The sequence below is a fragment of the Dryobates pubescens genome, chromosome Z, assembly GCF_014839835.1.
Source record: "Dryobates pubescens isolate bDryPub1 chromosome Z, bDryPub1.pri, whole genome shotgun sequence".
Classification (NCBI taxonomy): Eukaryota; Metazoa; Chordata; class Aves; order Piciformes; family Picidae; genus Dryobates; species Dryobates pubescens.
In genome coordinates this window covers 65,151,785-65,164,940 of record NC_071657.1, presented here as the reverse complement: position 1 = coordinate 65,164,940, position 13,156 = coordinate 65,151,785, and the positions used below count along the sequence as shown (strand labels likewise).

Below are 13,156 nucleotides of genomic sequence, written 5' to 3'. Positions count from 1 at the left end.
ATTAAATGCACGTAGATGCATATAAGACCTTTACACAACCCTTATATAAACAAATCTCAGCACCTGCTTGGTCCATGCTTGGTTTTATCCTTCTCTCTGTTATTTAAAGCAGTTATTTAAAGCAGCCCAGGAATACATGTTGGTGCTGGAGAGATGTATAGGCTTTATAGAAATCACCACATGTGCCTCCACACCCACAGCAGCACCACCAGCACGTGACTCATCTTGGATTCCCTCAGCCCAGGATGCTAAAATAAAAGATTACTTTCTTTGTACCAGGTGGCTTTCCAAGGCTCAGAAGTGTCAAAGGAATTAGGCCATTACATTGTGGATGCATTGGATGGATTATGAAAACCTGGTGGTTACTGACTAATAAGGCTGGAAGGTGGAAGGAGGGGGTGAAATGTTTCCTCTTCTATGAGTGTGTTTCTAGCAAGACAGGTCAAAAAAATATGATGCAGATGAAATTGCTTTGTACCAGCTGCCATTAACCCAGCAGCTTTCGCTATGAGCTTACCAAGGTAGCCTCAGAGTACATTGATCAAGCAGTTGTGCTCTGTATGAGCGCTAATTTGCCGGTCTGGAGGGGGGGTTACTACCCTCACTGCAGTGAATCCACCACTCCTAACAAAGGGGCAGCTGCCAGCAGGTGTCTGTAGCACGAGGTTGATTTCAGAGGCAACGGGGCTTACCCTTGCTGGGGTTTCAGGGCGGGGTAGAGGAGGGGGATTCACTTTCTTCCACACCATAAACCAAATTTCATTGTCTCAGGTGGGGTAAGGGTTGAATTTGAAAAATAAAAGCAAAAAAAAAAAAAAAAAAGAAAGAAAGGGGAAAAAGGAAATCACATTGGAAAATGATCAGCCCCAACAGGCATGCACGTCTCCCTTCATGCAAGCGAGAAGCACAGCCTCCCTCCTCGGGATGCGTATGGGGACATGTGTCACGCACGGAGCTCAGCGCTGGCCCGGGGCGAGGATGGAGCGAGAACAAAGGGCCACAGCATACACTACATCCAGGGGGTAAACCTGCTTGTGCTCATACAGGGAAGGGGGGGAGAGGGGGGCAGAGGAGAGGGAGGAGGACAGAATGGCCGAACAGTCATCGAGGTACATGGAAAAAGGAAATATGGAGAAGGAAATCATAAGTGTTGGAAAACGAAACCAATCGAACTGAAGATAAAGCCAGGAGGGAGGTGGAAAGGCAGGGCCTGGCACGATGATGTGTCTCTCGGAGGGATGCTAGGGCAAGGCAGGGTGGGCAGGTTCCTGGAGCCACTCGCTTTTGTTTTGTTTGCTAGTGGCTTCTCTTCAAATTTTAGCAGTGGGAGCCACCGACCTGCTGAATTTGTCTTCCCCTCATTAAAGACAGATATCCAATCCTGAGTCCCCCACGTCTGTGGCAATGCAATTAAAGACAAGATGTTCCCCCTCTTCACCCCAGCCCCAGCCCCATCTCCTGCCTTTGGGAGCCCTGACTTTCCCCAGTTTCTGGTGGCATCCGGGCCAAAATGGGGAGGTTTTACAGGACCATTTTGCAGACCCAGGAAAGGAGGTCTGGCAGAGGGACAAGGAGAGGTGACCAGTATTGCCATCGCTTTGCAGCTGCAGCAGAATTGCTTGCTGACCACAATCTGGTTGTCCATCACTCCCTGTTCCCAGTGACTTTCTCCCAACACCGAGTTTGCTCTTTTGACCAAATCTGGTTATTCAGAAGATGGTGGGCCCAAAGGTTTCAAGCAGAAAAATGTAGTTACAACATTAGCAGCTGGGATGGTTTTACAAGCCCTGCCTTGCAGGGGTCTAGTGAAGATATTTATAGCATGCCAGTCACCGCAGGACGGAGGCCCAGGCCCAGCAACTTCTCGCCTAGCAGATGGTGGGCAGGGCGCTTGCATATATGTTTAAATATACAGATAATAGATTAGAGGGATCCTTCCCCCCCACCCCCCCCCCCAGATTCATTTATCACTTGCTAATCAGAGCTTAGAAATCCATAATTCTCCCCATCCGTCTGGAGGTCATCCCCCTCCGTTTTGGAATCAAATCTGGTAAGGAACGTGTAATGTTGTAACTAGAATGAAACAAAACGGCAAACCCTTCATCAAATATATAACTATATATATATTTAGCTGTTACTAAGAATGAGGGCTTGGATTTATACACCCCTTTTTTTTTGGGGGGGGTGGGGGGGTGCGCTATTCTGCAGTAAACCAGAATTCTGCATCAGCATAAAGGTAATAGGGACTGTGCATCTATGGAGTATGTACAGACAGACTAATGCTGAGGGTAGATATGGGATAGGAGAGGGAGAAAAACAAAAATAATATGTATTAAGAAGCCCCCATATCTGCACTACAGGAAAAAAATCCACTCACTCAAACCTCACAATGGGGGAAAGCAAGGAAAAAGTCTAAAGAGCAGGATACGACAATAAATGGGAAAACAGCAAGAGAAAAAGCACACTAGGTTAATATAGGAAAACTAGTTTCTTTATTGAGAGATCGTATATTAGTATTAGTGGAATTGTGTGTAACAATGTCATCATGCACACAATACAAAAAGGCAAGGCCCACCATGCTATGGAAGGGCAACAGAACAAAAGCAGCGTACACTGAGCAGATGTATAGGCTACAGCACATTACATTTCAGCAGGGTATGTCTCTACAGAAAGATTTACATCAGAAACTAAGTAATGTAAAAAAATACAGACCATGCTTTAGTTTTAGTACAAGAAAAAGGTGGAGATACACAACCAAAGGATATTCGATACAGAAAATTACCCACAAAATAAGAACAGGAAGTAATTCAGCACAGCAGAAAAAAATGTTTTATCCCTGTTTAATGGAAAACCATTTTTTGCTAGTCGCCTCCCGTTTCACAAGCAGTTTTCAGCGGCGGGGTGCCGGCCGCGGGGGAGGTGCGCTACCGAGACGGGACACTTGTGGCTGGCGGGACGGGCGGTGGGGAGCGTGAGGCCGGCCGGGCGAGCGGCCGGCTGGGTACCCGGGGGGACAGCTGCCGGCAGCCGTGTCACCGCTGCCGGGGACAGGGATGCTGCACCCCTTGGCGGGCGACTCTGGCCAATGCCGGCCGGCGGCTCCCGGGCGGGTTTTAACCGGCCTTTAATCACAGACCTCGCTCCCCAACTCCTTTCCAGTTTTACCTTCGAATTGATGCCAATTGCATTTCCTCGACAGACATCCTTTCCCCAGGTTTTTGTTGGCTTTTTTTTAGGGGGCTTCTGGCCGCATTTTGGGGGCGTTGGTCATGCCTCAACCCCGCCTCCCTCCCCCCACCCCGAGCCCCCCAGGAGACTCTGCGCCCAGCGACTACTGCAAAATGAATCCACTTAACAGGAATTTACAGTGCAATGTACTCAGCTAAACAGGATGAAGGTACAAAAATGGCTGTTATCGTCTACAGCTACGTTGGAATGGCCTGGTGGCTACGCTACACGGCGAGACGGGGGCTGGGGTGGGGGAGGTGTCAAATCAAAAAATAAAACAGAAATACAAGAATAAACAATTAAAAAAAAAAAAAAAAAAAAAAAACGCAAAAGGAGGAAAATGGATCTACCGAAGCACAGACTGGAGGTGCAGGCGGGAGCTGGGCAAGCGGCAGGCGCCGGGGCGGCCCGGGGGGGACGGGCGGGAAGGGGAAGGGGAGGAGGGGGAGAGCCTCCGAGCGGCACCGCTCGGGGTGAGGCTGCGGGGAGCACGGGCGCGGGGACCCGCGCGGGGACTCCAAGGAGCTCCTCGCAACCGCCCGGCTGCCCGCAATCACGGCGAGGTCCCGGGGGCAGCTCAGCCCTCCTTCCGCGGGGAACGGGAGCCTGGGTCCTGCCCACCCGCCCACCCCCCGCCCCGCTCCGCTCCGCTCCGCACGAAGCGGCCCCGGGACGCGCACCCATGGCCCCCGGCGCACGGCGCGGTACCTCTGTTGCGCACGGAGCCGAAGACGGGCAGCACCAGGTAGCCGACGTGCACCAGGACCATGCTGCGGCCTTTGTGGCGCGGCGCGGCCCGCCGCGGCCCGGTCCCGCCGGCCCCTCCGACGCGGCGGCGAGTGGCGGCCGCCCGCTCCGCCGCCACACAAAGGCGCCCGCCGCCAATGGCAGAGCGCCGAGCCGGGCCGACACGCCCCCGCCGCCCGCCGCGACACGCCCCCGCCGCCGGCGCGGCGGCCAATGGCGGGGCGACGGGCGGGGCCGAAGGCGGGGCGTGAGGTGGGCGGGTACGCGCGCCGCCGGGCACGCGGCCGGCGTAGCTGCGCGCGCCGGGGTGAATGCGCGCGCACGCGCGCCGGCGGACGCGAGCGTGTGTGCGCGCGCAAGGGGAGGGGGAACGCTCGTGGGCTCTGGCACGCGCACGTACGCGTGCGGGACGCGTGTGGACGCGCAGCCGCAGGCGCACGTCCGCCGGGCACGCTGGCCGCGGGCACACGCAAACATACGTGCAGGCATGTACCCGGCTGCCTGCGTGTCAGTGCGCGTGTGCACGCGTGCGTGCGCGTGCAGGCACACAGACCCAGGCACACACGGGTGCGGGCGCACGCGCACGTAAATGCAGTCACCAATGTACATTACGTACGTGCACAGGCGCGCGCACACACGTGCGCGTGCACACATTGACGCACACACGTGCACACACAGAGATACACAGACTGATGTACACGCATGCACATACTGATGGAGACGTGCAGACACATATTGATGTATACACACATGCACACACACACCGACATACACATGCACACACGTGCATACATGCACATGCACTCAGGCATGCACAGCACACAAAGGTGCAGATGTATGCACACAGTGCATACAGCCCACTGCAGATGTGCCACTGGAGGAATACACACGCACATGCACACAAACACACATGCACACACACCAGCAGCATCGTGGCACACACCATCCACCCCACACCATCCCACAAGTTCCCAGAGGCCAACAGCCACAGCCATACATCCTCTCTTTTCCCCCAGCCAGTATAGGAAGCATAGGTCAGAGGTGCAGGAGGATGGAGAGGCTCAACCCTGTCCCCCCATCACCGCAGGCCACACGGTGGCCGGTTGTGTTGATGTCCCAGTTACCGACAGAACTTCCTAATTGGGCGGACCTAAAATGGCTCTGTCTGAGCCCAGGATGCTCATGGAAACCCAGCAGGGCTTGGAGCTGTCCTCCTCACGGAGTGAAGAACCTTCATGACTTAAAGATAAGTCCTCCTCACACAAAAAAAAAAAAACAAAAACCAAACCAAACCGACAGCCAGAAGCTTGTCCCTGTTCACCCAGAACTGTTTTAAAGCAGTGGGAAAGACCCTGCTGTGTAGGAGGGGTGGCTGCCAGGGTACCAGGAAGCACTTCGCTGTGTTGCAAAGTGATGTTCTGGGGCCCTGTCCGCTCCGTCCAGGCCAGGGGGTTGCTTTGGCTGCCATCCGTTGTGGGGAGCCCTGTTAATCCCCGCTTAGCCTTATCCATCCTGTGCATCTGGCCGGTTTAAGTGCTCGACAGCTTCCGAACGTGGCCGTGCGGTGGATTTGTTTGCCTGGATTACGACGTCGGATCTGCCCCAGGTTTATTTTGGGGTTTGGGTTTGTTTTCCTGATCTGAACTAATAGTGGCGACCTGGGTCTGTCTAACCTTCTCCCTCACACCCCCACAACCTGAGGGCCGATGCTGGGCAGTGGTATGGGGAGGATTAACTTGATCCGCAGGCAGCAGGGGCAGCTGCTTGCCTGCCCTTGTTGCTTTCTTCAGACCTGTGACATCCACCCAAAGGGGCTCTTTGGGGATAAGTTTTCACACAGCTGCTGCACTGATCTCCTCTCAAATGGGAGGAGGAAAAGTCCCAGGTGCCCACTGCCTCCCAGTGCCCACTTGATTGTATCCCACTTTGGATTTTGTCTCCTGCCTCACACCCTTTGGTGTCTCCCAGGAGGCTATGCAACCCCGGGAGAGTTTGCTGCTGGGGAGAGGCTGGACCTTGTCTGCCACAGTCACTGTGCTGCTTTGAGCAATGCCCACACTATGACCCTGCATCTGCCACACTCAGTATTTGCAGGTAGCACAGACTGTCCCACCAGCAGGGGTAATTCCAACTAAAGAGCAAACTCGTTGTTCTTTTGTTTTTCCCCCACGTTTATGTTGTAAAGAAACAGTTCCCATGCCCTGTTTATGGTGCACCACAGAAAAATTACCATTTTCCACCCATTTCTACAAGTGGCAGGAAACTGTTTCCAGCAGCAAGGTGCAATCTGCTTGGTCATGCTGTATTAGACACATCCTACAAAGGCACACGTCCCTAAGTGCTTAAAAGCCTGGAAGGTGTACTGCAGACAAACGTGCACATGCAAACCCAAGGAATGATCTCCACCATGTTTCCCACTCCTGTCCCCACTCTGGTGGCTGCAGGACAGGCCCTGGGAGTCTCCCCATATGTGCACGGACCCTGCAAAGCACTTTGACATCCCCTCCGTGGTCCTCTGAGATCAATGCTGGCTGTGGGCCAAGGGCAGCCCTGCCACCAGCTGCAGCTGCCTTGGGCAGCTGCTCCTGTGGCCTGCAGCCCTGACACAGCAGTTGTTACAGCTATTTCATGGGGCTAAGCCCTCACTGCTGTTGCTTTTCATCCGCACACACTCACCTCCCCCCAGGACACCTGATCCATCACTGGGTCTTTGCATGTCACACAGATGCTGCAGTCACAGGTTGACATTAAAATTAGCCCTCAGCTTCCTCATGGCCAAATGGTCAGTGCCTGGTAAGGCCCTGCAACACAGCTTTTGGGGTCCCAGCTCCTCCTCCCATTTTTTTTTCTGCTCTCTTTAAAAGTGAACAAACACCATGACATTCTTCTTCAGTGCAGTGTCACACCTGCTGGCAATGAACTTGTGGAGCTGATGTTTTGGAGATGCTGCAGCACAGGTGTCAGGGCACTAGGGATGTCTCGCTCTTCAGTCCCACAGGGAGGGTTTTGCCTCTCAGCCAGGCATGCATGGAGGATATTCAGTAAATATCAATGTGTTAAGAGAACAGCTGAGCAGTTGTGAGGCTCATATGGCATGTCAGCCACCCTCCCTGTGCAGATCTGGAGGTGACCATAGCTTTCAGCTCATTGCCAGACCTGGTAGTCATTCTCTGCCCAGTTCAAAGCCATTGGCAATTTCAATGTGATGTGGAATTTTTCACCTTCTCTGCAAAAGCAAGCTGGATGAAATCCTTTGGCAAGCCAGGATGGAGTCAACTGGCTCAAATAAGCCAGTTTCCTTCAAACTTGAGGGGTTTTTGTCCAACACCTGAAAGAACAGTGGAAATCTCCAGTGATGAAATATTTCTTGTCTCATCAGTTTTGAAGCCATGGTTTTCCTTGGGGAAGACATCTGGCACTCCCAGAGATCAGTTCATGGCAGGAGGGGAGCAGTGGGTTTGGTGGCATGAGAAGATCTGACACCTCATTCCTGGTAGGGATGAAACACGAGGATTGTGTGATCTCTTGCTAGACAACAGTCTGAGGTTCTGATCTCAGCTAGTCTTTGGGTAATTCTTCCCTTGCCAGCATATCCTGATGTCCCCAGTGACACAACCACAGCACGGCCGTGGTTGGATCTGTGGTAGAGCCTCTAGGGCAAGGGTAATGGGAAAGGCAGGGGGTCTTACAAACACTACAAAGAAGTCTGGGGTTTTGAGAATCTGAAGTTTCATGGGGTAGGGGGTAGGGGGGAAAACAAAAATCCTGTTGGGCTTGGTATACTAGAACTTAAAGAAAAAGTGATAGTGGAAACATAAAGATGCTGAGTTACAGGAACACGTCCAGAGAAGGGCAACAAAGCTGGGGAGGGGTCTGGAGCACAGCCCTGTGAGGAGAGGATGAGGGAGCTGGGGTTGCTTAGCCTGGAGAAGAGGAGGCTCAGGGGAGACCTTCTTGCTGTCTACAACTACCTGAGGGAGGTTGTGGCCTGGTGGGGGTTGGTCTCTTCTCCCAGGCACCCAGCACCAGAACAAGAGGACACAATCTCAAGCTGTGCCAGGGGAGGTTCAGGCAGAATCCAACGGCATGAGGTTGAACACATCCAAGTGCCAGGTTCTACACATTGTCCACAGCAACCCCAGGCAGTGCTACAGGCTGGGGTCAGAGTGGCTGGAGAGTGGCCAGGCAGAGAGGGACCTGGGGGTGCTGGTCGATGGTAGGCTGAACATGAGCCTGCAGTGTGCCCAGGCAGCCAAGAGGGCCAATGGCATCCTGGCCTGCATCAGGTACAGTGTGGCCAGTAGGAGCAGGGAGGTCATTCTCCCCCTGTACACTGCACTGGTTAGGCTGCACCTTGAGTCCTGTGTCCAGTTCTGGGCCCCTCAGTTTAGGAAGGAGGTTGACTTGCTGGAGCGAGTCCAGAGAAGAGCAACAAAGCTGGGGAGGGGTCTGGAGCACAGCCCTGTGAGGAGAGGCTGAGGGAGCTGGGGTTGCTTAGCCTGGAGGAGGCTCAGGGGAGACCTTCTTGCTGTCTACAACTACCTGAGGGAGGTTGTAGCCAGGTGGGGGTTGGTCTCTTCTCCCAGGCACCCAGCACCAGAACAAGAGGACACAGTCTCAGGCTGCGCCAGGGGAGGTTTAGGCTGGATGTTAGGAAGAAGTTCTATACAGAGAGAGTGATTGCCCATTGGAATGGGCTGCCTGGGGAGGTGGTGGAGTTGCCATCGTTGGAGGTTTTCAGGAGGAGACTTGATGGGGTGCTTGGTGCCATGGGTTAGTTGTTTAGGTGGTGTTGGATTGGTTGATGGGTTGGATGCAATGATCTTGAAGGTCTCTTCCAACCTGGTTTATTCTACTCTACTCCTATTCTATTCTATTCTATTCTATTCTATTCTATTCTATTCTATTCTATTCTATTCTATTCTAAGAAGTTCTTCTTACAAAGAGAGATTGGCCATTGGAATGTGCTGCCCAGGGAGGTGGTGGAGTCACCATCCCTGGAGGTGTTTAGGAAGAGCCTGGATGAGGCACTTGGTGCCATGGTTGAGTTGACTAGATGGTGTTGATGGTGATGATAGGTTGGACTTGATGATCTCTGAGGTCTTTTCCAACCTGGTTAATTCTATTCCTATTCTATTCCTATTCCTATTCCTATTCTATTCTATTCTATTCTGTTCTAGGTGGAATGGAGAATGGACAGAGAAAAAGTGAAAAGGGAGAAGAAATCTCTCCAAGAAACACTGTAGCATTGTTCCATGCCTGAGAAAAACAGCAGCCCAAGCCCAGGTGGAGAGCCAGAAAGCGAGGGACTCTTGGTTCATGAAAGGGATTTGAGTTTTATTTACACTGACATTTAATCTGTGCTTATTTCGTTCCTTTATTTGATGCCTCCCTGCAATTTGTTGTCTCTCTTCTCCTTTCGACCCCTTTTGTTGTTGGTGTTATTTTTGTTTGTTTTTCTTTTCTTAAAAAAAAAAAAAAGGCAAGTTATAGACAATCATCATGCATTTGTTTAAAATTAACTATTTCCAGTTTCATAAGGGAAAAAAAAATAGTAAATGGCTGAAAAACTCCTATGCAAAGAGCAGCCACTTAGGAGGTGAGGAAGAAAATGCCATGCTCCTCTTTTACCAGAGCAGATTCCAGGTAAGTGTCACAGGGCTTTCTCCAGGGGAATGCAGAAAGCTGCTTTTCATCTTTCCCCAAGAGTAAGGATTTTCAGGAGCTGACAGCTGCCCAAAGAGAGCCAGTGATCACCCAGCACCACCACCCCCCCAGACAGTCCTGCAACTTCATCGGATTCTGGATGAAGCTGATGTTTCCATCCATTGTCTAGCTAGGTACTAGCTGTCTTCAGGAAGGCTGCTGTAACTTAAACAAGAAGATTTTGCAGAGCATCCACCTCCAGCATCACATTTCAAGAGGGATCACAACTTATTGCAGCAGGGGGAATAGGGAGTCACATGTCCAAAGAAGGGCTGGTGAAGGGCCCAGAGAACAAGTCTTAGTTAAGAAGAGTGGCTGAGCAAACTGGGGTTGTATATTCTGGAGAAGAAACAGCTGAGGAGAGACCTTCTTGCTCTTTACCTGGAAGGAGGTTGGATCCAGGCAGGGGTCAGTTCCTTCTCCCAAGTAACAAGGGATAGGACAAGAAGAAATGATCTCAAGTTGCACCAGGAGAGGTTTAGGTTGGATATTAGGGAAAAAAAAATCTCACTGAAAGGGTTGTCAAGCAGTGAAACAGGCTGTCTGGAGAAGTGGTGGAGATACCATTCCTGGAAGCACTTAAAGGCATGTAGACATGGTGCTGAGGATCATAGCTTAGTGGTGGACTTGGCAATGCTGGTTTGATGGTTAAATTCAATGACCTGAAAGATCTTTTCCAAGCAAAACAGCACTACCCTGCCATTTATGTCTAATCATTTTCCTAGAACAGAATCATTTTGATTCAAGGCTTTTCACTGTCCTTTTGTGCAGGTACAGCAGGCTACAAAACATTTTCCTGTCACATGCTACCTGTTGCAGGGTGAGAGACAGCAATGTTTTGCTGTGGTGACTTTGGGGTGGGATACTGGAGCTGATGAAATGCTTCCTGCAAAGGATACTTACAAGCACACATCCTCAACGTCAACTCTGTGCCTCATTACAAAGCAGGCAGGGACTGGGCTGTAGGATATTTCACATCACTGTTTCTTGAGAAGACCAAAGCCTTGTCCTCTCCATCCTGCCCAAAATTTAGAATCACAGAATTGTTAGGGTTGGAAGGTTTCTCAGGGATCATCCAGTTCTAGCCCTCCAGCCACAGGCAGGGACACCTCACACTACAGCAGGTTGCTCACAGACACATCCAGCCTGGCTGCAAACACCTCCAGGCAGGAGGCTTCCACCACCTCCCTGGGCAACCTGTGCCAGTCTCTCACCACCCTCCTGGGGAAGAACTTCTTCCTAACAGCCGATCTCAGTCTCCCCATTTCTAGTTTTGCTCCATCCCCCCCAGTCCTATCACTCCCTGACACCCTCAAAAGTCCCTCCCCAGCTTTCTTGTGGCCCCCTGCAGATCCCAGAAGGCCACAATTAGGTCTCCTGGGAGCCTTCTCTTCTCCAGACTGCACAACCCCAACTCTGTCAGGCTGTGCTCATAGGAGAGCAGCTCCAGCCCTCTGCTCATCCTCATGGCCCTTCTCTGGACACCTTCCAGCACCTCCAGATCCTTCCTGGAACAGAGGCTCCAGAACTGGACATAGAGCTCCAGCTGTGGTCTCACCAGAGTGGAGTAGAGGGGGAAAATCACCTTCCTTGACCTGCTGGCCACACTTCTCTTGATGCAGCCCAGGCTCTGCTTGGCTCTCAGGGCTGCAAGTGCTCACTGCTGGCTCCTGTTGAGCTTCTCCTCCCCCAGCACCCCCAGGTCCTTTTCTTCAGGGCTACTCTCAAGCCAGTCCCTGCCCAGCCTATATTGGTGCTTGGGATTGCCCTGACCCAGCTGCAGGACCTTGCACTTGGTCTTGTTGAACCTCCTGAGGTTGGCTTGTGCCCACCTCTCTAGCCTGTCCAGGTCCCTCTGGATGGATCCCTTCCTTCCAGCTGTCAGCTGCACCACACAGCTTGGTGTCATCAGCAGACTTGCTGAGGGTGCACTCAATGCCACTGTCCATGGCACCCACAAAGATGTTGAACAAGCCTGGTCCCAGGACTGATCCCTGAGGGACTCCCCTTGTCCCTGGCCTCCACTTGGACATGGACCATTGACAGCCACCCTTTGGGTGCAGCCCTTAAGCCAGTTCTGTACCCACTGAATGCTCCATCCATGGAACCCATCCTGCACCAGCCTGGAGCCCAGGATGTGGCTCAGGACAGTGTTGAAGGCTTTGCTCAGGTCCAGGTCAATGACATCAGCTGCTTGGCCTTCATCTATTGATGTTGTGACCTTGCCACAGAAGGCCACCAGGTTTGCCAGGCAGGATTTGCCCTTGGTGAAGCCCTGCTGATTGTGCCCAATCACCTCTTTGTTAGTCCTCTGCCTCAGCAGTGTCTCCAGGAGGATCTGCTCCATGATCTCTTTGGGCACAGAGGTGAGACTGCCTGGCCTGTAGTTCCCTGGGTCATCCCTCCTTCCCTTCTTGACAATGGGAGTTATGTTTCCCCTTTTCCAGTCACTGGGGACCTCCCTGGACTGCCAGGACTTTTGGAGTATGATGGAGAGCAGCCTGGCAACCTCCTCTGCCAGTTCCCACAGCACCCATGGGTGTATCCCATTGGGTCCCATGGACTTGAACACTTTCAGGCTCTTCAGATGGTCACAACCTGATCTTCACTCACCATGGGCAGTTCCTTCTTCCAGCCCCTGCCATTATCTTCCATTACTCTGGGAGTGCAGCTGGAGCCCTTGCCAATGAAGACTTGAGGCAAGGAAGTTCTTGAGAGCCTCAGCCTTCTCCATGTCACTCATCACCAGCTCACCTGTTTGCTTTCTGAGGGGGTCCACACCTTCCCCAGGCTTCTTTTTACCATTAATGTACCTATAGAAATGTTTGCTGTTCCCCTGGATCTCCCTGGCTGAATTGAAGTCTAACTGAGCTTTAGCTTTTCTAAGCAGGTCTCCTGCTGCTCAGGCAGCTTCCTTACATGCCCCCATTCCAGCTGTCCTTTCTTCCACTCCTTGTAGAGTTTCCTTTTGTGTGCCAGTGTGTCCAGGAGCTCCCTGCTCATCCAGGCAGGTCTCCCAGCATTCTTTCCTGCTTACCTCTTTGTGGGTACACTTTACTCCTGGGCACAGAGAAGGTGGTCCTTGAACACTGCCCAGCTGTCCTGGGCCCCTCTTCCCTCTAGGGCTTTATCCCACGGTACTTTGGCCAGCAGATCCCTGAAGTGATCCAAGTCTGCATGCCTAAAGTCCAGGGCTGTAAGCTTGGAATACTTCCTCCTAGTTGCCCTGAGGATCTTAAATTCTGTTGCTTCATGGTCGCTTGCAGCCAAGGTTATCCCTGAGCCTCACACTGGTGACCAGCCCTTCCCCATTGGTGAGAACAAGGTCCAGCACAGCACTTCAGCTGGGCTGGCAGTGCCACCCTCTTAGGTGAAACCCTCTTGATTCCCTTGGGGTGTCCCAGTGCTTCATCCTTGGCTTGCCTGAGGTCAGCAGGTTGAGAGCCCTTGCTAGCATCCATCCTTCTGCCTCTGG

At 52.4% G+C, this 13,156-nt stretch overlaps 1 protein-coding gene across 1 annotated transcript in view; it reads right to left on the bottom strand.

Moving 5' to 3' along the window:
* Positions 1 to 4,099, bottom strand: part of ARK2C (arkadia (RNF111) C-terminal like ring finger ubiquitin ligase 2C) — a 60,498-nt gene extending 56,399 nt beyond the window's left edge. Inside the window, exon 1 of the mRNA XM_054178915.1 lies at positions 3,937 to 4,099. Within this exon, the coding sequence (XP_054034890.1) occupies positions 3,937 to 3,997 (61 nt within the window). The 5' untranslated portion in view covers positions 3,998 to 4,099. The remainder of the gene's footprint in view (positions 1 to 3,936) is intronic.
* Between the last annotated feature and the right edge of the window lie 9,057 nt (positions 4,100 to 13,156).